The sequence below is a fragment of the Pediculus humanus genome, genomic scaffold, assembly GCF_000006295.1.
Source record: "Pediculus humanus corporis 1103172107403 genomic scaffold, whole genome shotgun sequence".
NCBI classification, from domain to species: Eukaryota; Metazoa; Arthropoda; class Insecta; order Psocodea; family Pediculidae; genus Pediculus; species Pediculus humanus.
In genome coordinates, this window is record NW_002987028.1 from 453,581 (window position 1) to 480,213 (window position 26,633).

General features: G+C 25.5%; 6 protein-coding genes across 6 annotated transcripts; 2 read left to right on the forward strand and 4 right to left on the reverse strand.

Moving 5' to 3' along the window:
- Positions 1-3,981: 3,981 nt before the first annotated feature.
- On the reverse strand, positions 3,982-10,863 carry Phum_PHUM055900 (Antennapedia, putative; the record flags this gene model as incomplete). The annotated part of the gene is made up of 4 exons (XM_002423357.1): positions 3,982-4,248; positions 5,015-5,160; positions 9,681-9,831; positions 10,618-10,863. 4 exons carry the CDS (start codon positions 10,861-10,863, stop codon positions 3,982-3,984), a joined length of 810 nt encoding a protein of 269 aa, XP_002423402.1.
- A 1,737-nt stretch (positions 10,864-12,600) lies between these two features.
- Positions 12,601-13,894, reverse strand: Phum_PHUM055910 (uncharacterized protein; the record flags this gene model as incomplete). Its single annotated transcript, XM_002423358.1, has 5 exons — positions 12,601-12,724; positions 13,037-13,172; positions 13,372-13,512; positions 13,579-13,677; positions 13,741-13,894. 5 exons carry the CDS (start codon positions 13,892-13,894, stop codon positions 12,601-12,603), a joined length of 654 nt encoding a protein of 217 aa, XP_002423403.1.
- Positions 13,895-14,394: 500 nt separating this feature from the next.
- On the reverse strand, positions 14,395-15,276 carry Phum_PHUM055920 (OTU domain-containing protein 6B, putative; the record flags this gene model as incomplete). The annotated part of the gene is made up of 2 exons (XM_002423359.1): positions 14,395-15,020; positions 15,042-15,276. 2 exons carry the CDS (start codon positions 15,274-15,276, stop codon positions 14,395-14,397), a joined length of 861 nt encoding a protein of 286 aa, XP_002423404.1.
- A 736-nt stretch (positions 15,277-16,012) lies between these two features.
- Phum_PHUM055930 (uncharacterized protein) lies at positions 16,013-18,022 on the forward strand (the record flags this gene model as incomplete). Its single annotated transcript, XM_002423360.1, has 7 exons — positions 16,013-16,101; positions 16,200-16,388; positions 16,477-16,711; positions 16,801-17,044; positions 17,153-17,298; positions 17,385-17,736; positions 17,829-18,022. 7 exons carry the CDS (start codon positions 16,013-16,015, stop codon positions 18,020-18,022), a joined length of 1,449 nt encoding a protein of 482 aa, XP_002423405.1.
- A 441-nt stretch (positions 18,023-18,463) lies between these two features.
- Phum_PHUM055940 (uncharacterized protein) lies at positions 18,464-19,730 on the reverse strand (the record flags this gene model as incomplete). Its single annotated transcript, XM_002423361.1, has 2 exons — positions 18,464-18,474; positions 19,040-19,730. 2 exons carry the CDS (start codon positions 19,728-19,730, stop codon positions 18,464-18,466), a joined length of 702 nt encoding a protein of 233 aa, XP_002423406.1.
- A 298-nt stretch (positions 19,731-20,028) lies between these two features.
- Positions 20,029-22,026, forward strand: Phum_PHUM055950 (CDP-diacylglycerol--serine O-phosphatidyltransferase, putative; the record flags this gene model as incomplete). Its single annotated transcript, XM_002423362.1, has 6 exons — positions 20,029-20,550; positions 20,632-20,759; positions 20,835-21,103; positions 21,235-21,446; positions 21,524-21,749; positions 21,824-22,026. 6 exons carry the CDS (start codon positions 20,029-20,031, stop codon positions 22,024-22,026), a joined length of 1,560 nt encoding a protein of 519 aa, XP_002423407.1.
- Positions 22,027-26,633: the final 4,607 nt, after the last annotated feature.

Sequence of the window (26,633 nt, forward strand, 5' to 3'; positions counted from 1 at the left end):
ATTTAAGAATAAGAGAGAGAGAGAAAAGAAAAGAAAGAAAAGGATAAATAAAAATAAAAATAAAAACCGAAAACAATTTTATAAGTTAAAAAAAAAAGAAAAACATAAAAGAAAATGTTTTATTATTATTATTTTGTATTGACAAAAATCTTTCTTTCATTTTATTACTTTAAAACGTTCTAATAACAAAAGGATTTAGAGCCCCCTCCCCCTACATCCCCCTCGAAAAAGAAAAGAAATTCTTGGCATTAAACGGTGGCATCTTTTTTTTTTATATTTAAATTTACAGCATCAATTCATCTTTCTGTATCTTCATTTTCATCTCGTATAAACAACAACAAAAACTTTTTTTATTTTTTCAATTCTTTTCTAAAATTTTTACGATCGAAAACAATTTTTTTTTTTACAACAACAACAAGGGTGATTTCATTTGTTTAAACAATTATTATTATTTTTTTTAAAAAAAAATTACGTCATCGCGGCGCTTTTACTCGTTTATGCAAAAAAACTTATTAAAACCAGGTAATCCCTAATAATTCTCTCTCTTTCTATTTAAAAGGAAAAGCGACAATCATTTTTTTTTTAAAAGGAAAATTAAAAAAGTACCGACAAAGGAAAATTTTATTAAAAAAAAAATTATTTGTTATACGGATTTTATCGTCGTAATCGCATCCTTATAAATGTTAAAACAATTTTTTTTTTTTTTAAACAAACAAAACACGTATCGATATTTAAAATTGTTTGTTGTTGTTTAAATTGTTGAGAAAGGTTATGTTTCCAAAACACAACGATTTCCCGAATGTTTTCTATAAAAAAAACCAATCGAATCTCTTTATCGATTGGTTTAGTTCCTGATTAAACCGGAAATGCGGTTAAAAAAGAATTAATTTATAATTTTAACGGTTTTTCTTTTTAAATTTTAATTTCGAATACAAAGGAAAATTTGACGGTTACAAAAAAAAAAATGTCGTCGGTGAAGTTTAAGACGGAGCGTATAAAAAAAAAGGGGGTGCATTCGATCGGGGGATGAAATATATGTAATGAAAAGAGAGTGTAAATAGTTTGAAATAACACCCTCATCCTCATCCTCCTCCTCCTTTTTTTTTTGTCCTGGTTGTTGTTGTTTGTGGTCGCAAAATGGAACTCTTGGGACTATTTTATAAAGTTATAACAAACTCCTTCAACAACAACAACAACTTGTTTTTCCATGTTTTTTTTTTTTTTTTTACTTTTTAAAAACTTTTTATTTTTATTATTTTTTGTTTTGTTCTTAACAACAAACAAACAAACAAACAAACATATTTTATTGAAACTTTTTTTTTTTTAAAAGTAGATTATTACTAAAACAATAAAAAAAAAAAATTTTAACAAAAGAAAGAATGGAAAAGAAAGATTGTAATAAAAAATATTTAAATGTATAACAAACGCCCTTAACCACTCCGATAATAATAATAATAATAATGATGATGATGATGATGATTATTTAAAAGAAAAAGAAAAAACATGACATGAGAATGATAATAAAAAAAATATTAATTAATTCTACTTTAATTTTTTTTTTTTTCTCTTGGGGAAATTTTTAACGGAAAATTCATTTCCGGTATGTCGAGAAAATTGATAACAGTTGATTATATCGTAAGTGATAATAATTATATCGAATAATGCGAAAGAGAGAGAAAAAAAAAACATTCGCGAAGCATTTATTTCCTAATAATAGAAAGAGAATAAAGTCAGACATTTTTTTTTTCTTTGTTAATTTTCCGCCCCTCACGCCCTTCCCGTCGCCACCCCCGCCGACTTTAATTCATTTTTACATTAATTAAATAAAATTACAGGCTCGTACCTTTTTCTTTTGCATAATTTTAATTAATTATTAATATTATTTATTTTTTTAAACAAACCTGTTTTTTTTTAAAATTAATTTATTTAAAAAAATTTTTTTTTGCGTTATCAAATTTCAATTCGCGCCTTTAATTTTTTACAACGAATCGTAGGTGTAAATTATTAATTAATTATTTTATTTATTAATTAATAAATAAATATTTTTATGTATAATTTCAAAATGTCCGACGACGTGTAAAACATTTTTTTTTCCTATACAAATAGAATACGAAGAAAATTTTCGAAATCATTTTAACAAAAGGTCATGACATTATTTGAACTTTTTTCTTCACTATTTCTCCCCCCCCCCCGCATAAATCTAGATAAAAAGAAAAGCATAGATGATATTCGTTAAAAAAAAAACAAAATGGCTGAATGTAAAAAATTTTGAAATCGACTCTTGTTGATATTTTAAAATATCATCATTTACTATCCTTTGACTAAAAAATAATAATAATAATAATTAAAGGTTTTAGCGTTATGTATTATTATTATTATTATTATCGCTTATCCATTAACGCTTACCTTCGCATTTAAAAAAAAAAAAAAAATGTTTAAAAGGTTGTTTGCACAAAAACAAAACAAACGGTTAATACGTCTAACTATATATATATAATTTTAATAATAACAAACGCACATTTTTTTTTTTTTTTTACACACCAGAAGGCACACAAAAAGATCATAAATTAATTAATTAATTAATAATTAATTGATAAAATAATAATAATAATAATTTCTTTTTCTTTTCTATACATAAATGCAATTATTAATTATACATAATTTATTTTAAATTTCATTATTAAAAAAAAAAAATAATAATAATAAGTGAAAACACGATTGCACGATTGTGTGTATGTGTGATAGCGTCCATATTTATTTAAAAAGCGATTCATATTAATAAAAAAAAAAAAACAATAAATTTATTAAATTCGATAATTTCTCATTTAAATCAACAACAAAATATTATAAATATAATAATAATAATAATGATAATATATATTTATATTGAATTAAAAGAAACATTTTTTCTCGTAATATTATTTAAGTAAAATGTATGACGTGAGGTGTAATTGTCAAATGCATTAAAAATTTATTTCACGTATAATTATAATTAATATTAATGATTAATATTAATAATTATATTAATAATAATAATAATAATAATAATAATAATAACATGTATATTTATATATTTTGTCACGTTTAAAATATATGCGTACGAAATATATCGTTTGTGTTTTTAGTAAGTGAAAAACAAAATGATTTGAAGGCAATTGTTTTGTTTTTCCTCTCTCTCTCTCTCTCTCTTTCTTTCTTTCTTTCTTTCTTTCTTTCTTTCTTTCTTTCTCTCTCTCTCTCTCTCTCTCTCTCTCTCTCTCTCTCTCTCTCTCTCTCTCTCTCTCTCTCTCTCTCTCTCTCTCTCTCTCTCTCTCTCTCTCTCTCTCTCTCTCTCTCTCTCTCTCTCTCTCTCTCTCTCTCTCTCCTCTCTCTCTCTCTCTCATATTTATAGTATTTAAACCTTTTTCCGAAAGAAAATGTATATAATGGGTGTTGGGAAAAAAAATTACTTGCGCATTTTATTTAAGGGTTGGATAATAAGGGAGGGACATTATGTTTTGCGTAACATAACATGTTTTTTCATCGCGATTTATTCGTATTTGTTTAATTAAAAATAAATTTATTAATAATTATTTAAATCGTCATAGTTAATTTATCATTATTATTATTATTTTAAAATGTCTACTAAGTGTTTAAATCTATTAAATTTAAAAAAAAAAAAAAAAACGTTTAATGTTTAAAAACAAAAAAAAAAACAAAAAAACTTATTTTCACCGCTTTGAAAATGTCAAATTTTAAAACAAAGTTTGGTTATCCTTCCTTCCTGCTTTCCTTTTTTCCTTTGTTTCCTTTTTACAAATTAATAAAACAACAACAAATATATATATACACATAGGGGGGGGGAAAGAAAAGATCATAAAACTTTTAAATACACTTTCACCAGTTTTGCTGCCTACACTGATTATTACTCAATGCGTTTCTTTCGTTTAAAAAAGTTTCATCGTAAGATTCACCGACATTAATAAAATATTCTGGTGTTGGTCACATAAGTCCCATTCCTCCTCCTCCACCACCACCACCTCCTCCACCGACTACCCCGTGTACCACAGACATGGGTACGCTATGCTGCTGCTGTATGTGATGATGTAGTGGAGTAGTAGTAGCAGCAGCAGCAGCATGTATGTCTATACCACCGACGGGTGTATGCCTAGTATCGATCACTTCTTGTTTTATTTTCTGTTGTGTTTCTTCTTTTCTTTTAACTTGTTTTCTTTCTTTTGCCCGACGATTTTGAAACCAAATTTTTACCTGAGACGTGTATAAAAATTACAATGATGATAATAATAATAGAAAAAAATATTAAACGGGCCGATTGTAGAGAAAGAGAGAGAGAAGAAAAAAAGACCGGGAAAAAAATTTTTTTGGTTTTTGTTGTCGTTGGAAAATCACCATTTTCTCTCTCTCTCTCTCTCTTTCTTTTTTTACCTATTTTATTGCTTTCTCAAACCTTTCACACAAATTTTCACCGACAAAGAGCGGACCTTTTTTTTAAAAAAAAAAAAATTTTTTTTTCTTTTTTTCCTTTTTGGTAAGGGACCAACAAATTTCTTAACACAAAAAAAAAGTACTTTTTTATTCCTTTTTTCCTTTTTTTTATATTTATTTCAAGGTCACAAAAATATTTTTTATAATCAAAAGAAAGAAAAAAGAAAAAAAAAAGGTCTATCCTTTTTCGATATTTGTCATGACAATGAATATTTTAGCAGATGATAAAATAAAATAAAAATTTCTTTTACGTTGCAAAATGGCGATTCTTTCTAAATTTTTATTTTATTGTGCTTTTTTTTTTAAAAAACTTTTTTTTTTTTTTTACGGTTAATGTTTACTTATTTCCCTCCGTCTGTCTCTCTCTCTCTCTCTCTTTCAAAACATGATTCACGTTTTTATTTTTTTTTCCACACAAATTTTTTTTTGGTATTTTCGTGGATTTTCTTTGATCAGACGACGTTAAATCGGGCAAACGTTTTAAATTTTTAAAAAATTTATTTATTTATTTATTTATTTGGGTACTTACTTGACGCTCTGATAATCCGAGATTACTTGCTAATTCTGCCTTTCTACGAATCGTTATGTACCTTGAATAATGAAATTCTTTTTCTAATTCTAACCTTTGATGATCTGTATAAACGACTCTGTATTTATCTTTGGTTCTTGTTTTACCTGAAATTCATAAAAAAACGTTAAAAATTAAACCGCGTTGCACAATATGGCATTAAGAAGGAAAAAAGGTGTCGAACGACATATGCATTCCCAATTGATGATAAACTTTTTCGTGGGGGGGCATGAGGGGGAGGGGGTTTAATCTTAAATTCTTTCGACTTTCAAGAGAGATCAACTAGGATTTGTTCCGACAAATTAACAAGGGCGGATACTTTGACGTTTGATAACGAAGGCACGTCACAATTTTTTTTTTATCTTTTAAATATTTTTTTTCTTTCTTTCTTTCTTTCCTTTTTTCCTTCTCTTTAGGAAAATGTAAACACATTGGGAAAATATAAAAAAAACTGATTTGTTTGTAAAATCACATAATCTTTTATTAAGTTTTTTTGAATTACGAAAAAAAAAATTGTTGTTTGTTTGTTTTTGTTTTTTCCTCGGACGAAAACGTTCGGTTTTTTTTTTTAAACAACGAGATTATTATTATTATTAATCGGCACATACAAACGATCAATAATATTAACATAAGTTTAAATTTAAATATTAAAAAAAAAAAACAATCACGTGATCGAAAAAAAACGCAAAATAATTGGGAAAAGTTTTCAAAAACGATCAAAATACGTAATTTAAAACGTTTTTTTGCGGAAACTGGTTGTCGTTTGTTATCAAATTTTAAATTTAGGGTAAAATTATACTCATCGTACGTTTGATAACAGATTTAGAAAAAGATTCATTCTCGAAAACAACCAAAAAATTGATTTAAAAACAAAAAAAGATTGTTGTTCATTTGTAAAAATACTCGACGTAAAATAAATTTAAAAAAAAAAAAGTAATGCGTGATAATAATAAACAAACAACAACAACCGCAACAACAACAACACAAAAAGAACTGTTTTAAAGATTATTATTATTATTAGGGAACCCTAACAAACATTCATATTTTCTTTGTTATTCAATTTTACTGACGCAAATTCAACTTTAACACAAATTTCATTTAAAATAAAGAAGAAGAAGACAAAAAAAATTTTTTTTGTTTTGTTTTTCCTACAGATAACCGGTTGTTGTTGTTGTTGTTATCATTTTTTTTTTTTTTTGATGGCATCTAATTGTTTTTATCATTTTTTTTTTTTACGTTGGAAAATTGTTTTTTTTCGATTTGACAAAACCAAAATTTATTATTTAGTCCTGGTTTTTTTCGTGGTATAATTTTAATTCTCTCATCGATTCATAGAATTTTCTAGAACATTTTTAAAAAAATAATTTTCCGTCAATGATGTCGTCAAATCGAAATAACAAACGACCGATTCTAGAAAAATTTTTAAATTTGATTTTATAAATATTTCGTACGTCAATTTTTTTTTTTTTTGTTTCGTATAAAAGTTCTGGAAATCTTAAAACAAAATTTATTTAGTTATTATTATTATTATTAGAATTCATATCGAGTTAAAAGAAAATGAAAATCTCATCACATTTCGTATATTATTGCTCTTGTTCCCATGGGGAAATTTTACGTAGAATCCGTGCCCGGAATCGCACCATGTTGAGAGAGACCGAATTATTACATTTTTTCCTCTTCCTCCCACCATCTCATATTTATATATATAATAATAATTATTATTATTATCGTTTAAGAAAAAAGTTACGAAAACGAATAATAATAATGATTTGTTACGATTGGTCGAAAATGAAGACATGTTTTGAAAACAATTTTTAAAAAAAATCAACACTTGTTGTTACATTTGACATGTTTTTGTTGTTGTCATGGAATGAATAATGGATGGACCAATGTGCGTAAAAGGTAGTAGGAGATCATTTAACAAAAGAGACAATAATTTGACATTTTTAAACAATGAAAAGAAAAATGGATGTGGATAGACTAGAAGATATTAAGGGCGGAGCATTTTGTCAACACAAAACATTGTCATCAAGAAAAAGAAGAAAAACAATCGACAAATGTTTTTTTTTTTTTGTTTCATTAATTTTAAACAAATAATAATAACTTTTTTAGAGTCAAAATATTGTGCGTGTGCTGGTAGTGCGTGACGTGGAAAACACCTTTCTTTACCTGACCAAAAAAAAAAAAAAAAAAACAATTTGTTTGTCGGTGCCATTTTAGTGGCCCCGACTACTGATGTAGCAGTTTTAGGTTCGGCACCGACACAAAAAAAGATGTGAAATCGCGTAAAAAAAAAAAAAAAAAAAAAAAAACTTGAATGGTGTGAATTGTTAAAATACTACTTCCTCATTGGTTATACGGACACGCACACGCACGCACACACCTTGATTTCTACAATAAAAAAAATAAAAAAACTTTTAATCGAAACAATACCCACAACAACAACAAGTTTTCTAAATTTTTTGCACGTTGCATAAAAAATCTTTCAATTCCATGTTAATGAAAGTTAAAAAATAATAATAATAATAATTAATAAAAAGAAACGGCATCCATTTTGTTTTTTTTGTTAAGGTTCCTACTATTATTCCTTTTAGAAAATTTTACTATTTCAAAATGTCTGTGTAACCGCCGCCGCCGCCACGCCATAATAAAATATATCCACTTAAAAAAATTAAAAAGGGTGGGGGGATGGAAGGGGGTTATGAGGGGAGAGAAGAGTGGACACATCCCTCAAGATAGTTAAGAAAAAGAAAAAATTTTAGAGTCAAAAACGTATGAAAAAAAAAAAAAAAACTCCACGATAATAAAATTATTGAACTAACTCATCAACAACATATACATATATTTTAATTTTTTATTTTTTATTTTTAATGAGGAGGGGGGGGCACCTTGATACGAACATGCAACGACCGACTAAACTTTTATGGTTTTATTACTATGGTTGTAAGGTTTCCACACACACAGCCCTTGGCCATTGCCTGCCTGCATGTCCGACAGGATTTCTCTTGAACCAAAAAAAAACATGGCGTCGATTTTTATCGTAATATATATATATACATATATTAAATTAAAAAAAAAAAAAACGGTGTATAATTTTATAGTTTCGTCGGACCAATGTAAAAAAAAAAAAAAAACTTTTTTCTTATTCAGGTAATAAAAACATAAATCCTAACTTTTGCTTTAATCAATGGCAATAAAACAAAAAATAAAATAAAATAAAGATATCAAAATTCTTTTGGACTTCATTTTATGTTTTACGGTTAATTAAAATTTTTTTTTAATTTTGATCGCATAAAAATAAATATATTCGTAAACTTGGTTTTTCCTTTTTCCTTTTTTCCTTTTTTTTTTAATTTAATAAAAAACGACAAAGGCGTAATAAATAATATAAACCGTTAATGCAAACCGTCGCAAATAATATTTCCCCCCGCCCAAATACGCCCTTTTGAAAATTTACATTTAACTAAAACAACCAAAATAAAATTGACAACCTTGTGACGAAAACAAACAACAAACAACAAACAATATTGCTACTACCGAGTGTGTTGTGTTTATTAAAAACATAATTTTGTTGTAAAATTTAATTATGCCAATTATTATTTATAATACGGTCCCTCCCCCCCTCCCCCCCGATTGGATAATTACATCATTTGAAACAATTTTCTTTTTTTTTTGACAAACATAATTTGTGACGTCGTAAATTCATAAAAAAAAAAATGGCTGTCGTTTGCTGTTTGTTTTTTTCCTCCATGTTTTTTTTTTTTTTTTCGGGGGGGAGAGAGAGAGAGAGAGAGAGGGAAAAAATGCCAACTTTTGACGTTAGTTTGATGTTTTTTGTTTAATACGTCACGGATTCATCCTGAATTTTCCAACGATGGAAAAGTTTTTCTTTTTTTAAAACCTTTTCTAAGAATTATTTAAACATTTAATGTGCTAATTAACTACTTTTTGAAAAAAAAAACTATTAATTTACACGAAACAAAAAAAAAGTTTGTAATTATTTCTTTTTATTCTGAGAAATAAACAATAAAAGTCTTATTGAAAGCTTTTGTGTTGGAATGTTGGCACACCTGAAACTTGTATTTTTTTTTTTTTTTATTAAATGTCAAATTAATAATGGTGGAAAAATGCGCAGTAAAAAGAAAAAAAGAAAATGGCGGTTGTTAAGAGGCGAATTCTATTTTCGACAGGAAAAAAAAAGTTCAGGTGGTAGCATACACATTTCAAAATATTATTTAAGAAAAGGAAAAAAAAGAGACCACGCGTCGAAAGATGTAAAAACAAACACAAACAATTCATAAAACAATAATGAAAAAATAAATTAAAGGACAACAACAGTTGTTTGTTTACTTCCCGGTTTACAACAGTCAATCGACATGAATAAAAATTCTTATATATATATACTACCGACAGTAAATCAAATTTTTTTTTGATATTTTTATGGCACCCAACAGCAACACCTTTGTGAAACATTTTGAAAATCGATTAATTGCAACAAAATGAAGGGAAAATGAAAAACAAACAAACAAACGATGGAATGGGGATAAAGTTTAGTTTTTGTTTCGTCGTTCGAGCCGACCAACAAACAGCCAAACAATCGTAAAAATCTGTCGTTTGTTACACTTACCAGGATTGGGTTGACTCTGATACGTTGTTTTTTTCATCCATTCGTAAGGACTCCTCACGGAATTGGGTCTTTGATTCATTAATAAACCATTTGGAGATGTTAAACCTTCTCCACCTGGACTTGAAACTTCGCTGATGGGTGGCGAAGGCTGCTAAAAAGAAAAAGAAAAGAAATTAAAAAATTTTTCATTGATATGCCCCTTTTAATGGGGGCGGCATGACACCAACAAACAATCAAAATTTTTGTGTTTGTAATCAATTTACACTTCCTACAAAGTAAATATAAAAAAAAAAAAATTTCAAACGAGATAAAAAAAAAAAAACATTTTTATATTTACCGAACCTGAATGTAAAACCCTTTCTCTATCTTTCCTCTCCCCCCCCCACGAACCCCCTTTCCCTCCCCCCAAAAAAAAAGAAATTAAATTTTTAATTCGAATTAAAAAATTTAATTCACAATTTTTTTTTTGGGGGGGCGACAATAATTCATTTGACGGGAAATTTAACGTTTCACCTAGCGACGGAAGGCATTTAATTACGCGAACCTTAATATATATATTAAAAAGACGTGTCAATAGAATTCAAAAAAACTTCCTTTGCTAATATCGTACGAACCTGAGAAAAATGTTTTTTTCGTTTGTTCAGCGTACAGACTTTTTTAATTTTTCCTTTTGATTTATGGAGAAAAAAAAAAAAAAAAGAAACGAACCCTCTTAGTTTGAGTCACTATAAAAATTTTCCTCCAGAGGATAAAAAAAAAAAAAAAAAAAATGATTATGTTGAAAACGACAACAGCATGTCTTTATTACGACAAACCACCATTTTGATATTATTGACGGTTAAAAAAAAATTTTTTTTTCTGCTGTTGTTTTATATCAAATTAACAATTACGACAGGAATCGATTTAGAGAAAAGATAATTTTCCGACGGTACATTACCTGGAAATGATTACAGTCTTGTGCCCATTCTGGAGAAAATGATGGATGATGAGATGTCAGATATTTATGACTGTCGGGTGTGTGCCAATGAGTACCGACGGCATGAGGTTCAACTTCACCGCCGCTCATGCAAGTCGGAAGGTATTGCTGTGTCGTTTGCGGATACCAACCCGCCGTACCTGCCGAATATTGAGCACTTTGCTGCTGATGACGATACATGACTAAAGGATTATAATATGACACCATTATACCCGACGAAAAAATATTTAATAATAATAATAACAACCCGAATATTCCGAACCTTGTTTATAAATTTTTTTTAATGTCGCGCACAAATTAATCTCACGAATATTATTCAAATTAATGTAATTATTAATTGTTATTTTTTTTTACGGAGCAAACAAACAAACAAACGAACAAACGTTTTATTAAATGAATTCATCAAATTTCGATTTTGTCATTTATTATTAAAAAAAAAAGAAAGAAAATTATTACACAAATTAAATCCGCACTTTTTTACGCATCGTATTATTACAGAGAGAAAGAAAAAATAATAATAATAATTAAATACTATTAATTAATTAATAAACTATAATAACAAAGAGGTATTTAATTGTGAGTGTGCGTGTGACTGTCTCCCTTACACGTACTGAACAATATCTCATTTGAAAATACTTGTCGAAATATTATTATTATTGTTAATAACAACACGTTCACGTTCGATCCGCCTTCCGCCATTCTTTTTTATGTTTATCCACAGATAATGAAGAAAATCTTAAAGAACGAGGTCTGCGCAGTAAAACATAACAACTCCATTTCATCTAATCGTATTTATTTACCTTTTTTTTTTTAAATGTTTCCCATTGGAAGTTTAAATGGTAAAACAAAACGGGCGTGTTTTAACGTTTCAGGACCGACTCCAGGATATATTTTTACTTTTCTTTTAACTCTTCAAAATACAATTTATTAAATTTAACGTTTTTCTTACGATCATCATTATTATTATTATTTATAAATTATTCCAAAATTTTTCAATACGAGTTATTAAACATTCGCCATTTTGATAATTTTTTCGTCGAATACCCTTTTTTAATCATCATTATCATCAGCATCAGCATCATTATTATTATTATTATTATTATTATTATTATTATTATTAAAGGTTAATAGAAAAAATATAATAACATTAATAAATAAATTTTAAAAAATTCTACAAACCTCAAATCGATGGAAAACTTTTTTCTTTTGGAAAAAAAAATATTATTATTATTATTATGCATTATGGATTTAGTAAATTTATTAACGTAAAATATTTTATTGATAATAATAATAATAATTATACGTATGATATTAAGCATTATTATTATTATTATTATTATTAACGTTAATATAAATTTTCTATCTCTATGACGTGTGTGTGTGTTTGTGTGTGTCAGGTATCGAATGTATTTAAAATTTTTTTTATTTTGTGTTTCGTTCTAATTTTATTATTAATTTTTAATTTGTCGTTTGTTTAAAAATATTTCGTACAATCCAAACAAACAAACAAAAACAAACAAAAATGGAGTTAAATGGATTATTACACCACGTATTCATACCTTCGACGAAATAATGTTAATAAATTAAAAAATAATAAAACTTATACGGTTTTGAAACTATGCTAAAATGTTTGCAATTGTTTGTTGCTATTCTTTGAAAGCATCCGGTTCGGAATATAATTATAAGAAAATGATGTATTTAATATAATTTAAATGACCCGAACAATCTTTTTTTATTTTTTATTTATTTAATTTTTATAAAAAGCTCAGGTACGCGAGAATATTTTTATTAATTCAAAAAATTTAATTTATATTTTATTTATAATTACAACAATCGGAAAAAAATTAATAATAATAATAATATTGTAGAATTAAAAACAGAAAAAGAAAATTTAACAAATAATTAATTATTAACGAGCCTGAAATTGTAAATTAAATAATATGGCTACTCAATTGGAATCTCCATTAAACGTAAAGAAAATGGCACATCGGCATCAAGAGTGTAATTAGGAATGTTTTTAATCAAAGTTGCCTTTTCCGAAAGTTTCCTCTTCATTTTAATCCAATTTCTATGACAAATGAAATTTTTCAATATTTTTTTCTCGTCCGGTAAATATAAAGAAAAAAAAAGTCGTATGCTGTTCCAAATATTACAGGGATTATGTTCCAGAAGGAATTTTTTTGGAATTTTCAAACATTTTAAAGTCGTCGCAGACATGATGAAAAATTTTTCGTTTAAATTTTCTTCTAAAAAAAAATTAATTAATAATTTTATTTATTTATTTATAAATTTTAATTACTTTTGTTTGTTACACGGAGGAAGTTAAATAATAAATTTTATTATTATTATTATTATTATTTTACGGTTGTTAAATTTGTACTCACCTAAACCAAAACAACCACCTTTACGAAAAAAAGCAACTTCCATAAAAATCGTTTCGACATTTTTTTCCTTTTTTAAATCTAAAATTGTTTTATTTGGTTTTTTTCTTATTTTTTCTAATTTTTCCCGACATTCTTTTAATATTTTTTTGTGATGATCAAATTCAAATTTATTTATATCATCATCATCATTATTTATATCCGTTGAATTTTTTGTTTGGACGCCGATTTCAACGACTTCCGGTTGATGATTATCTTAAATATTTTTTTTTATTTTATGACTCGTTTTTTGTTAAATTAAGTAAAAAAAAATCAAAATATTAATTATACGTACCTTCGTTAGTTTTTTCTCCTTCATTTTTTAAATTTAACGGTTTTTTTTCATTTTCGAAAGAATTTGTACCGGAAATCATTAGATTCGTTTCCTCTTCTCCCGTTATTTCATTCGTATTAAGAAGTATGGATGAATATTCACCTTTTTTAAAAATCGTATTTGAATTATCCCCCTTTTTAGGTTTGTAAAATTTATAATAGGTATTACCGAAGGAATCTTTTTTTTTCAATACTTGTAATTTGTATATTATTTTACTCGTTCCCTCCAAAATAAAAAAAGTCATTTGTGCATTTGATGAATTTGCATCTGGAAAGATGGCTTTTTGTAAAAAAAAACATGCAATTAAATAATAACCGTGCATATACTTACCTTTGATAATTTTATCAGGTGGAAATTCTATTATGGCACTGACTTGACAACATTTGACAATGACATTATCATCCCAAGTATCAAAATATGGAAATAACGAAAGTGCCCGTTTTATTTCTTCATTTTCTATTGTCAAAATTTTCTTCTCAGACATTTTTTTTTTTTTTTTCAAAACCGTTTAATCGATATTGCTATCGTTACAAAAAATATATATTTTACCTTATTTTGTTTAAGGATGCATTTAACCATAAACTTATTCATTTATTTAAATAAATAAATACTAAAATACCATTTGTAAAAAATACCTTCTGTAACAATAACTTCTCGATTAGTTTTATGAAATGTTATTTACTTTTTTTACAATCGAAAACTTTTTTTAAAAAAAAAACACATAATCATTAAACGGATTAATTTGACAGTTTTCTTTTACACAAATTTGTAAACAGGTATCAAAGGACAATCATTTATAAAATTAACAAATACAACAGTTTAAATATTTTCGAATTGATTTTAAAAAATGGCAATTTCATTAAAATATATTTGATTGCATTTGAGTTTAAATAATATATATTTTATTCGTAAGAGTTTTACATTGTATAAATAATGATAATTATTTTATTTTTTCATTCATTGATTGATTAAAAACAATATGATTTAAAAATCATCTTCTTCATATGGTTGAACACTGTTGTAATGTTCTCCCAGTTTATACATGTGTCTATGATAACTAATAATTAGACTGTCATTATTATCTAAAAATTCTTCACCCATAATTAATGGTGGACCATCAGCTTGAATTACTGTGATTGGTTTTTTAATTACATGTGACAATGCTCTTAATTCTACCTGTCCCCCCCAATTGGTTGTGTTGGCTATGTTGTTGCAATATTCGTTAAAGTCTTTTTCCGTCATCATTTCACCTGTATTTGAATTACTTAAAAATGGCAAATAATCAGATTGATTTTCTTTTATATGATTGCTTGTTTTTTTCCTAAGTTCTTTAACGCCATAATTAAAATTGGTTTTCATTTTTAATTGATGATCGATAGCATTGTACAAACAGTTACCATCAGCCTCTATGTTATAAATCATTAAACCTCTTTTTTTTAATTCGTCATTAATTTTTTCAGTTTCTATACTTCTGCTACCTGTTTTATTTTCTTCTTCCTGTTCTAAAATTCTTTTTTCTCTTTCTTTTAACTCTGCTGCTTTTTTATCTCTTCTTTTTTGAGCTTTCGAAACTTTATTGACAGGTTTACTATCAGTAATTTCGAGATTATCTATTGAATTTAATAAATTACTTTCTTGATTTTGATTATTAGATATTAGTTTCATTTGTTGAATTTCTTCATCATGTTTTTTTGAAAGTTGATTTTCAAGCGTCAAAATCTCTTCTTGAACTTCTTTTTTTTTTTTCTTATCCCCTTTGACAGCACTTTTTTTTAAACTTTGAATTTTACTTTGAAGTTCTTTCTTTTCTTTTTTGTGTTTCTTGATCAATATTTCCATGGGATCGCCTTCAATTTCCTCTTCCATATCTGTAAAATTATACTTAATTAAAATTATTTGTCATCTTTGATATAAAGAAAATTTTAAATTAAAAAGTAACAGGTATAACCTAAAATGGATAAAATTATTAAAATTATTTTTAGATACCTTATTAACTGATAATTCTCTTACCGAAAATTTTGAAATAAAATTAAATTTAAATTTACAATCAGTTAATTCACATAAATTCGTTAATTTTAAACTCTGAAAAAAAAAAAAAAAAAATTAAAAAGTTAATAAATTAAATTATATGTACTCGAATTTAAGAGAGAAATCGAGACTTAACGAGATATTATTAGATTCGATTAATCGAATCCGAATTAAGTCGTCTGCTACAATTGATATTTAAAAAAAAAAAAAAAAAAAAAAATACGATATGGCTTAAAAAAAAAAAATACGCATTTAGAAAAGTTAAATTTATTATGTACAAATCACTTATTAAAAATAACAATTTTGTGTTCATTTTATTGTCGAAATTTCAGTCATGGGACTTGTATTTCGCAGATTCTGTGAAATTTTAATTACAACGTCCAAAAAAAATATTTAAAAAAAAAATTAAGAAAAAAAAAAAATCCTTTGTCATCATCATTCCTTGTTTGCACGTAATATTATTTAATTTGACGCAATTTTTTTATTTTTAAATTACAAATGTATTTGTAAAATATATATATAAATTCCTTCTTAAGCTTTTCTTGGAATTATCCTAAATTTATTTTCATTAAAAATGTCTGAGGAAAATAATACAGGTGCTAGAAAAAAAGAGTATGATACAACAACATCAGTTGAGTCTGAAGAATCAGAACAGGGAAAAAGGTGAGTTTAATTCAAATAAAAATATACCTATAACCTTTTTTCTCTTTAACTTTTTTGATGAATCAGTTTCTATAAATTTAAAAAAATGTCTCGAGTAGACAACGAACAACCTCCCTCGGTCAAGGTAATTATGGAACATCTGGAGAAATTCCTGCTTCGCCTCCAAAATTTATTTCTTTAGAAGAATTGATGAGAGCTGCTAATGGTGTCACAAACATGGTTTTAGCACATGAAATTGCTGTCAATAAAGATTTTAAATTAGAAAAATTTGAAGCACCTCAAAACAGGTAAAATTTTTATAAAAAAAAATTTAAGCGTTAAATTATTATTTTTTTTATTATAATCAAATTAATAATAAAATTTAAATTTTATCAGTTTAGAGAAAAAAGTTGAAGATGTTGTTCACAGAGCATTTTGGGATGTACTTAAAACAGAATTATCTGAGGATCCTCCAAATTATACTCAAGCAATGGTTTTGTTGGGTGAAATTAAAAATGGTCTATTAGAGCTTTTACTACCCCAACACACAAAAATCAGACAGCAAATTTCTGAAGTTTTAGATGTGGAATTAATAAAACAACAAGCCAATGCAGGAACTTTAGATTTTCAGGTACCAACTATATATATTATTTGGCAATTTTTAAATTAAATTAAAGCAAATCAAATTTTCTATTTGTTTATTTTTTATTTTTAAATCAGCAATATGCTCAGTATGTCATATCCGTCATGGGAAAACTTTGTGCTCCTGTTAGAGATGAAAAAATTGCTAGCCTTACAAAAACGACAGATGTTGTCGAAGTTTTCAAAGGGATTTTGGAAACTATAGATTTAATGAAATTAGACATGGCTAATTTTACAATAAATGTTATGAGACCTCAAATTGTTGCCAACAGTATTCAATATGAAAAAAAAAAATTTGCTGATTTTTTAAAATTAGACCAAGGTAATTCCTAAAAAAATTAAATAAATTTATTTATTACAAATTTGGAAAAATTTTTAAATAATTTTTTTTTTTTATGTATTTTTATTTGGTTTACGATATTATTTACAGATTGTTTGATATTAACGAAAAAATGGTTAAGAAATCATTTGAGTGCAGCCGAACAATATGCAGAAAAATCTAAAAAAATTACAGCCGTTATTAATAGTGCTTACTTGGAATTGCTCGAATGGAATGAAACACAAGAATTTCCAGAAGTAATTTTCATTTTTAATTAAATATATTTAAAAAATAAATACGTATAAGATTACTTTAATACATTTTCATTAAATAAAACTTTCAGACGGCCATCATGGATAAAGGTCGCATACTCGATTTAAAAAAAGAACACGAAAAATTAATTTTAATAGGAGCCGTTTTGCTTCTCGCTTTTGCACAATCAGGACCGGATCTATGCTCCATACAAGATTTTAAAAATAAATTAAAAGATGATATATTAACCCTGTTAAACGCGGACAATCAAGAACGCCACGATTTAAAAGTCGTGCTAGAGGAAATTTCGGAAAAATTAAAACACGACATTGTGAAAGCTGTCGATCAGTACGACGTGGGAAGAAATCAAATAAACGTTGGAAATTTAGCATTAAAATTGGGAGAATTAACGGATAAAAATCACAAAATTAAATGTTTGCTACGTGAGTATAATTTAAATTTTCAAAATGAATTATTTATTTAACTTTTGAGAGTAGTTTACGTAGCAAAATATCATCATTATTTTTTTTTCTAGATCAAAGAATCAGAGAATTTTTATTGGATACCGTAACATCGCAAACGGCGGAACCTATGAAAATCCCTCCTGGATTTTCAAGTTTGCAACAGGAAGTGACGCAATTAGCAGGAAATTTTCTTCGTTTAACTTCTCACAATCGAGCCGTTTACGAAGAATATTACACGAAAATAATTGAAGAATCTCTACCGTAAATTCCTTGATTTCATAAAAAAAAAAAAAAGGGGTCCATTCAAAGAAAAGTTTTATGAACATTTTTTACCTTAAACTACTACTACATCCCTCATTTCCATAAATATATATTTTGGCAAAATAAAATTTAAAAAATGAAAAATGATTAAATTAAAGGCACATTTTCTGAATATTTACAACCGAAAAAAAAAAAAAAAATTTATTAAAATAATTTAATAATGTATTTATTTGAGTATAAATATATATAAATAATCGGCTGGTACGATTGAGTGCCTTTTTTATTTATTTATTTATTTTTAAGGACATTTACATTATTTTAAATCGATGATAATAATAATAATAAGAGTTAAACTAAAAATTGAATTATTCGATGCAACAATAAATTTAAAAAAATTACAGGGTTTTTTTTCTATTTTGGATTTATTACATCGATGATAATAATACTATCCGAAAGCTAAAGGAATCGTTATTTAAAAAAAAAAAATTCTTAAAATTAATTTTATGGTTAAATAATTGATAACCTTACTTAGCTTTTGATTTTTTATTATTTTATTTTATTTTATTGCTAACTCGAGGTTTAGTTTTATTATTTTAATAAAAAAAGAAAATTTTTTATTAAATTTTTTAGATTTAGTTATGATAAATTATTTACAATTCTTTTGTTTATAAATTTCTAACGGTAGTGATTTGATTAAACTAATCATAGAAATAATAATAATAATATAATTTTTTTTTACTTTATAATAATATATAAATTATGTTTAAAGTATATTTATATATATAATTTTTACTACAATGTTTATTAATTATGAAATTATACATAATAACCGTACTTTTTGAGTGCATTTGTGAAATGTATTTTGTTTTTTTTTTTTTTAAGCAATAAATTGTTGATTTTTTAAATAAGTAAAAATTAATTTAACATCTAAAAAAAAAAATTTCTTTTGATCAAAATACTATTTTATATATATTATTATTGAATTTTTATAAAAAATGAAATTAAGGCTGAGGAAGATTACTAAATTCATAAGCACCAAAAGTTTCGTTAGGAACGTGTTCCGTTTTAGGTATCCATTTTAGGGAAGCAATCGTTTGTTTTTTTACCAACAGCATTAATGATTCGGCAGGAGATTCTTTGTTTGCCCCCCTTCTCGGTAAATCTTTATACACGTTAATTTCTTCAACGTGAAATGTTTTCCAAACGGGAGATGGTTGTCTTAATATTAATCTCATGGCTACTAAATTTTTCCATTCTACAATGCTTTCGGTAGCTGGAATGCAAACAATATCTTGACTCCCCGTTTCGTAATGAGGATATGGCATAATAATTTTTTTTGGAACGGATTTTATCCAGTCGGTTGTTGTGTCACTCTTACAGTTATTAGCAGAGGACGCATTCGATGTATTGTTTCCCGTGTTATCATTATCTGAGAAATTTAAATTAATTTTAACTAAAATACTCAGCCACATGGTATAATAATTTCGAAAAGTTATTTCTCCTACTTGTGATGGCATTGAAAATATTAGATCTAAAACAGCACAACCTGAATTTGTTATACTGTCATCGTTTAAACTTATACCGACAGGTCCTTTTACGCTAAATTCAACAGTTTCGCGTTCGTGACGATAACTTTTTGTTGCATCTTGTAAATTTGTATTACTACAACTCGATGTCGACGGAGTACTACATTTACCTATCTCCGATTGCATTTTATAAATAATTAAATCAATCAATCAATCAATCACTTCTTTATTAATAAACAAACTTTCGAACGTAGTTACCGCTATTGATCGTGGCAGGAACCAACAGTCATATAAAAGTTATTCTGCTAAAATGCGGTTGCCCCCGTACTGTTTTTGATACATTATTATTATTATTATTATTAAACTTTTTCAACCAAAAAAAAATTTTTATGATATAACTTATAATGAAAACGATTGAATTTTTATTAAAAATAAAATATAATATTTATTTAATTCCCGTTCAAATTATTTTATTTAGTTTTAAATGACAATGTTAAATATATTGGACATGGCCAATAATTTTGCAACTCGTCTTTGGAAACATTCTATGTCACAAAACCTTAATCCTGCCGCTTTAATGGAAACTTTTAACACAAATATTTTTTTACAAAAGTTAGGATTGTCATGGGTTTTAAATCATGCGCCTGCTTTTTTTATCAATAGTAATCAAGCAAGTATTAAATTTATTTTTAAATTTTGTTTATTTTCTCAAATAATAATAATAATAATTAATTTTCAGATTGAAATTTTACATGAACCACATTCATTTTATAATTTATTATTAAGACAAATTGAAAATGCCAATGAAAGAATTGTACTTTCTTCTCTTTATTTGGGAACTGGTTTATTAGAAAAAAATTTGGTGCAAGTTTTACAGAAAAGATTGCAAGAGAAACCTAATTTAAAAGTTAAAATATTGTTAGATTGTACGAGAGGATCAAGGGGTAAAATAAATTCCAGACAAATGTTATTACCACTTTTAAAAAATTTTGAAAACTCCTGTAAAGTATGTTAAGGTTTTTATTTTAAATTTTTTAATACTAATTAATTTTTTAAATTAATCATGTCTGATTTATAAATTTTATAGGTAAGTCTTTATCAAAATCCGAATACTCAAAATCCTTTAATGTCATGTCTTCCAACGAAATATCAAGAAATTGCAGGACTCCAACACATTAAAATTTATTTATTCGATGACAATTTCATTATAACTGGGTAAAATAATTTTTTTCTGAATGGCTTTCAAAATAAAAGTATTAGTAAATAATTTTTCAAATTTTTTTTTTACAGGGCTAATTTAAGTAGCGATTATTTCACAAATAGACAAGACAGATATATGTTTATTAAAAAAACTAAAAAATTATGCGATTTCATCGAAGGACTAATCGATAAAATCAGAGAATTTTCTTTTAATTTAAATTCTGATGATACATTAAAAATAGAAAATTCTTGGGATTTGGATCCTAGTAAAACAGATTCAAAAACTTTTAATTTTGCAGCTTCAACATCTATAAAAAATTATTATCAAAGCTTTATCGATGAAACTCCCACGACATCAGGTAATTTTAAAAAAATATACAATATCTCTAAATATCGAAACTTTTCTTTTTTTTTTTTTAATTTTTTTTTTTCTACTCCCCCATTTTCATTACAAATGAAAATTTACTTAATGCTATTGTTATTATTTTAGATGAAGGTGATACTGTGATATTTCCACTTTTGGAAATGGGACCTTTTAACATTCACACAGACAGTCAAGTGACGAATAAACTTTTGGAAAAATGCGATGAAAATTTTAACTTGCATCTCACGACTGGTTATTTTAATTTAACCGAATCATATGTAAATACAATCATTCACAAATCGAAAGCTGATTTTAAAATTTTAATGGCACATCCCACAGTAAGCAGTTTTAAATTTACCTGTACCTAAACCTTTCAAGAACGTTCAATATACGCATTTTTTTTTTTATTTTCCAGGCTAACGGTTTTTACAATGCTAAATTTCCCGCTGGAGGAATACCTTTTGCGTATACTCACATAGCTTCTATGTTTCTTAAAAAAATAAACGTTAATAAACAATCCCACAGGATAAAAATGTTTGAATACAAAAGGCCGGATTGGACGTATCATGCCAAAGGCCTCTGGTGTAGTTCTCAAGACTTCGAATTGCCTTTTATCACAATGATAGGCTCTCCAAATTTTGGTAATTTTGTTAAATTTAAATTTATTTGTTTTTATCAATTCCTACCTTTCATAATAAAAAAAAAAAAATTCCAGGAGAAAGATCGGTAAAACACGATTTGGAATGTCAATTTCTTGCCGGTACTCTGAATGAAAATCTTCAATATGAATTATCACTGGAAAGAAAAAATTTATATAATTATTGTCATTTATTCACCGAGGATACGTGGTTACAATCAGACAGAAAAATACCATATTGGGTTAAAGCTGTGGTTTACATGTTTAGAAGTTATTTATAATAGTTTTTTTTTTTTTTTTATATATACACAGTATTATAATTCCTAGTAGTAAAATTAAAATTATTTTATAAATTAATGTTGTTAATAATATTTTATAGTTGATGTTCTGGAGAATGGGGGGAAAAAAGGGAGTAAAATAGGGAAAATATGAATGAAAAGAAAAAACATGGCGTGTAAATTTATGTAACTCATTTCGCGAATTATTTATCGATAATTCGATTCGATAAAAAAAATTATTAATTAATAATTAAAAAAATTAAAAATATATTTGTAGTTTGAATTAAAAAGAAAAGAAAGAAAAATTGGGTATTTTTTTTTAGAAACATACGCTATCTAACGGTGACAATATATAATAAAACGAAGTAAGAACAAGAACAACAACAACAACAAACGGTGGTACAAAGTACAAGAATCAAGTGCAAATTAATAGCGCGAATATACACGTTATTATTATTATTATTATGAAATGTAATAGTTGTTATCCTTCCAATGGATGTAAAAATCGTAGCTGCAATGGTTACATAATATATTCAGTTGTTACGGGGATTCATTGTGGTAAGGTGTGAGTGCGCGGCGCGGCGGCGATGTTAACATATTTATTTTCGTACACTTGATATTTGACAAATTATTATTATTATTATTATTATTAATTTTTTTTCATCCTTTATTTATTTATTTATTTTTTTTTTTTTTATAAAACATTATATATAATAATTTTTTTTTTAAAAAAAAGGATAAAATTTTGTTGTTGTTTGTTTTTGTTTGTTTTTGTTTTTTATTTTTTTTTAATTTAATTTTAAACAAGTAGGTTTGTGTATATTTTATTTATTTTATTTTTTTATTAATAACTTTCTACTCTCGACGACGAAAAAACGTACAAATTAAATAAATAAATAAATAATAATAATAATAATAATATTTAACGCGTTTTTAATTTTTTATACGGTAAAAAGTTTTTTTAATAAAAAATTTTCATTTAATTTTTCCGGTAAAAATTACCAACAGTAATTATTATTATTATTTATTTATTTAATTATTTAATTAATTAACGCTCGTTTGAAACGATTTAAATTTAATTTAAATTTTTTTTTACCGAGGAAAAAAAAAAAAATTAATAAATAAATGAAGAAATAATTTTTTTTTAAAAATGCCTTTTGAACTGCCATCTACCATCGATTAACGGAAAAATTAATAATAATAATAATAATAATAATAATAATTATTATTATTATTATTATTATTAATATTATTATTTAACAGTAGGTGAAAGAGCAGTTGGCCAAACGAGATAAAAAAAAAAAAAAATTATTTTTGAACTTTATAAAAAAAAAGGCAAAAAGTTTATTTGTTATTAATTAACATAAATATTTAATAATAATAATAATTTGTATGTTAATACTAAAAAATTACATATATTATTATTATTATTATTTATTAAATACACGTGTGTGTTTAATTATTATTATTATTAATAAATTATCGATAAGTAATTTTGATCGGTTTAATGGACGTACTTGAAAAATTTTTTTTTTTGCAAATCGATTTTAATTAATTATTAATTAATTATTAATTATCAATAGATGAATTAATTGGTAACAATAATAAAAAAAAAATTGAGGACAATTAGGACTCATTAAAATTAGTTAACATAAGCAATTTGTTTAAATAAAAAAAAATTGTTTATAAATATTTTGCAAGTCGAATTAAAAAAAGGAAAAAAAAACTCAAACTAGGATTTTTTATTAAAAAAAAAAAAAACAGAAATTCGCGAATGTAAAAAACGCGACCGATTAAATTTATTACTATTATTATTATTATTATTATAACTACGAAAATAATGAAAACACCACGTGGTGTGTGCGTGTGCGTTAAAATTAGTTTTTTTTGTTTTTAACGCAATTTCTTCGTAAGATTTGTAAACATGAATGACACCGTAAAATTACAAACACTCACATTATTATTATTATTATTATTATTACTAATCAAATTACAACCGCAGCAACGCACACACAAACGACAGCAAAAAAAAAAAATTTAGTTCATTGAATAAAAAAGTTTAAACGAGAGAGAGAGAGAGAGAGAGAGAGAAAAAGGTATCGAATTTAAATTTTTTTTTTTTTTGTTACAATTTGTTTATTTATTTAATGTCATTGAACTAATGAGTCTCTCTTATTTTTTAATTACTTTGCAAAATTACAAAATTTTTTATTGTTATTATATAACGAGAGTGGGGAGGGAGGCGGGAAAATATTTATTTAGGAAAATTTGGAAAATGTCCCTTCCCTACCCTCACTCCCCCCCCCCTAAAAAAAAGGTAAACCTCCGACCTTAAAATGATAAAAATTTTAATGATTAATTTTTTAGGATTTCGTTTGTCGTTGTTTGCGCGGTATCATCGGCTCATGTTTATCTCGCACTTTGTTTGTTTGTTTGTTTGTTTGTTGCCTGTTTTGTTTGTTAACTTTAATTACAAAAATTTCTAAATTTGGAAATTTTTTATTTTAGTAGCAGTAGTAGTAGTAGTAAAAAATTGATTTAAAAAAAAAAAAAAAATTTTCATTTTCATCACGATGATAAAAAAAATTTTCCAACCGTTATTATTATTATTATTATTACCATTATTATTATTATTATTATTATTATTATTATTATTATTATTTTAATGCATTATTTAAACGTTTTGCTTACCTTTTTCTTTTTCTTTTTTTATACTAAATTTAGGTCAAGAGAAAAAAAAAAAAAATTACATTTAAATCACAAAAAAAGGGACAAATGACTTTTAAGACTGGTTTTTTAAAATTTTCTTTTTTCTTTTTCCATTTTCCTTTTTAAACAAATAATATCGTCGATAATAATAATAATAAGTTGATGATAAGACAAACGAATGATTGATAAGAATCCATTAAAATTATTTAAATAATAATAATAATAATTAATTTTTTTTCTTTTCGCAATATAACGAATTTAACCTTAAACTTGCTTTTGAATTTTTTTTTATTTAATTTTTTTTTCGCGCCATTTTTTTTTTAAAATAACAAACGGGTAGTACCTGCCAAAATTTAATTATAGTTATGTATTTATATATATAAACGTGACACGAAATTATTATTATTATTATTTTTTAATAATAGTAATTACGTAAAACAAATATTAAATTAGAAAAAACCCGAGTCGTCGTTTTCGTCATTAAGCGGCCATTTTTAATTTTTTCTTTTTTTACAATAAATAATAATAATAGGTACTCTTTCAGGTATCTTAATTAAATTTTATTTATTTATTATTTCAAGGCAACAACAAAAAAAATTTTTTTTTTTTTTTTTGCAAATTAAACTGGTTTTAATAAAAATTTGTGCCAATTTTTTATTTAAAAAAAAAAAAAAACTAAAACTTTAACCTCTTTTTTTATAAAAAAAAAAAATTAAGGTTCGTGTATACGATTGAAATAATAATAATAATAATAACAATTATTATTATTATTATTATTATTTCAAGGTTTTATTTGTATTTATCGATAAAAAAAAAATAATAATAATATTCTTACCTAATGCAGAAACTATTTTTTTTTTTTCTTCATTTTTTAAAATAAAAATCTCTTTGTCGTTTTATTTTCAAGATTTTATTGCGTGTGTGCGCGTGCGCGTACGTGTTTCGTACCTGAAAGGTACTTAAGATAAATTTAGAAAAAAAAAAAAAAAACATTAAAGCGTTATTATTAATAATAATATACGGTCACTTCATTAGTCGAAACGACTCTTCATCGCGATACATCAGGTAAATTTAACATTTTGACGTGGAAGAAGAAAAAACAGGGAAAAAAAAGAAAAATTTCCCTTATTTTCTTCGGCTTGTACCATCTGTCTTCTGCTTTTCTCTCATTTTGACGTCATAACGTAAATAAATCGATTGATTATCAATGATTCCACAATAATTTTTAATTTAATTATTTAAAAAAAAAAAGAAAAAATTGTTTAATCATTATTATCATTATTATTTCAATAAATTTTGCAATGTGAGAGAGAGAAAAAGAGAGAGAAAGAGAGAGAGAGAGGATAAAAAAAATGAATAAAAGTCACATTCACCTTTTGATCACCTAATTTGGATATTTAAAAACGATAAAAATTTTTTTTTTCTTCTCATTATGTTTAATACTTATCAATACTTATCAATGAGCGTGTTTTTTTAAAGGAGTCAATGACCTTTTTGTTTTTACTACTCATTTTAATATGTTTTTATTTACGTGAATTAAAAAAAAAATCCATCGGGAACCGTCGAATGTGTGAGAAATTTTTTATTTTGAAAACGACGAAATGATAAAAACGCACGTAATACGACGAAACGCACGCGTAAAATTTAAATTAATGGCGATAATTATTATAGAGATAAAAAAAATAAAAAAAAAATTCGGTTGTTCCTTCACACGGTCGGCCATTTTGATGATTGTTCCGTTTCTCACAATATTCCAGATTCCTTTTTTTTTTTACTCTTACCAAAAACAAAATTTATACTTCCTTATAATACTAATATTAATAATTTTCTCTAGAATTTTCCATGTTTTGATCGTGTATTGAATTTAACATCCGTGTTATTGTGTTTTGTGTGCGTGCGTG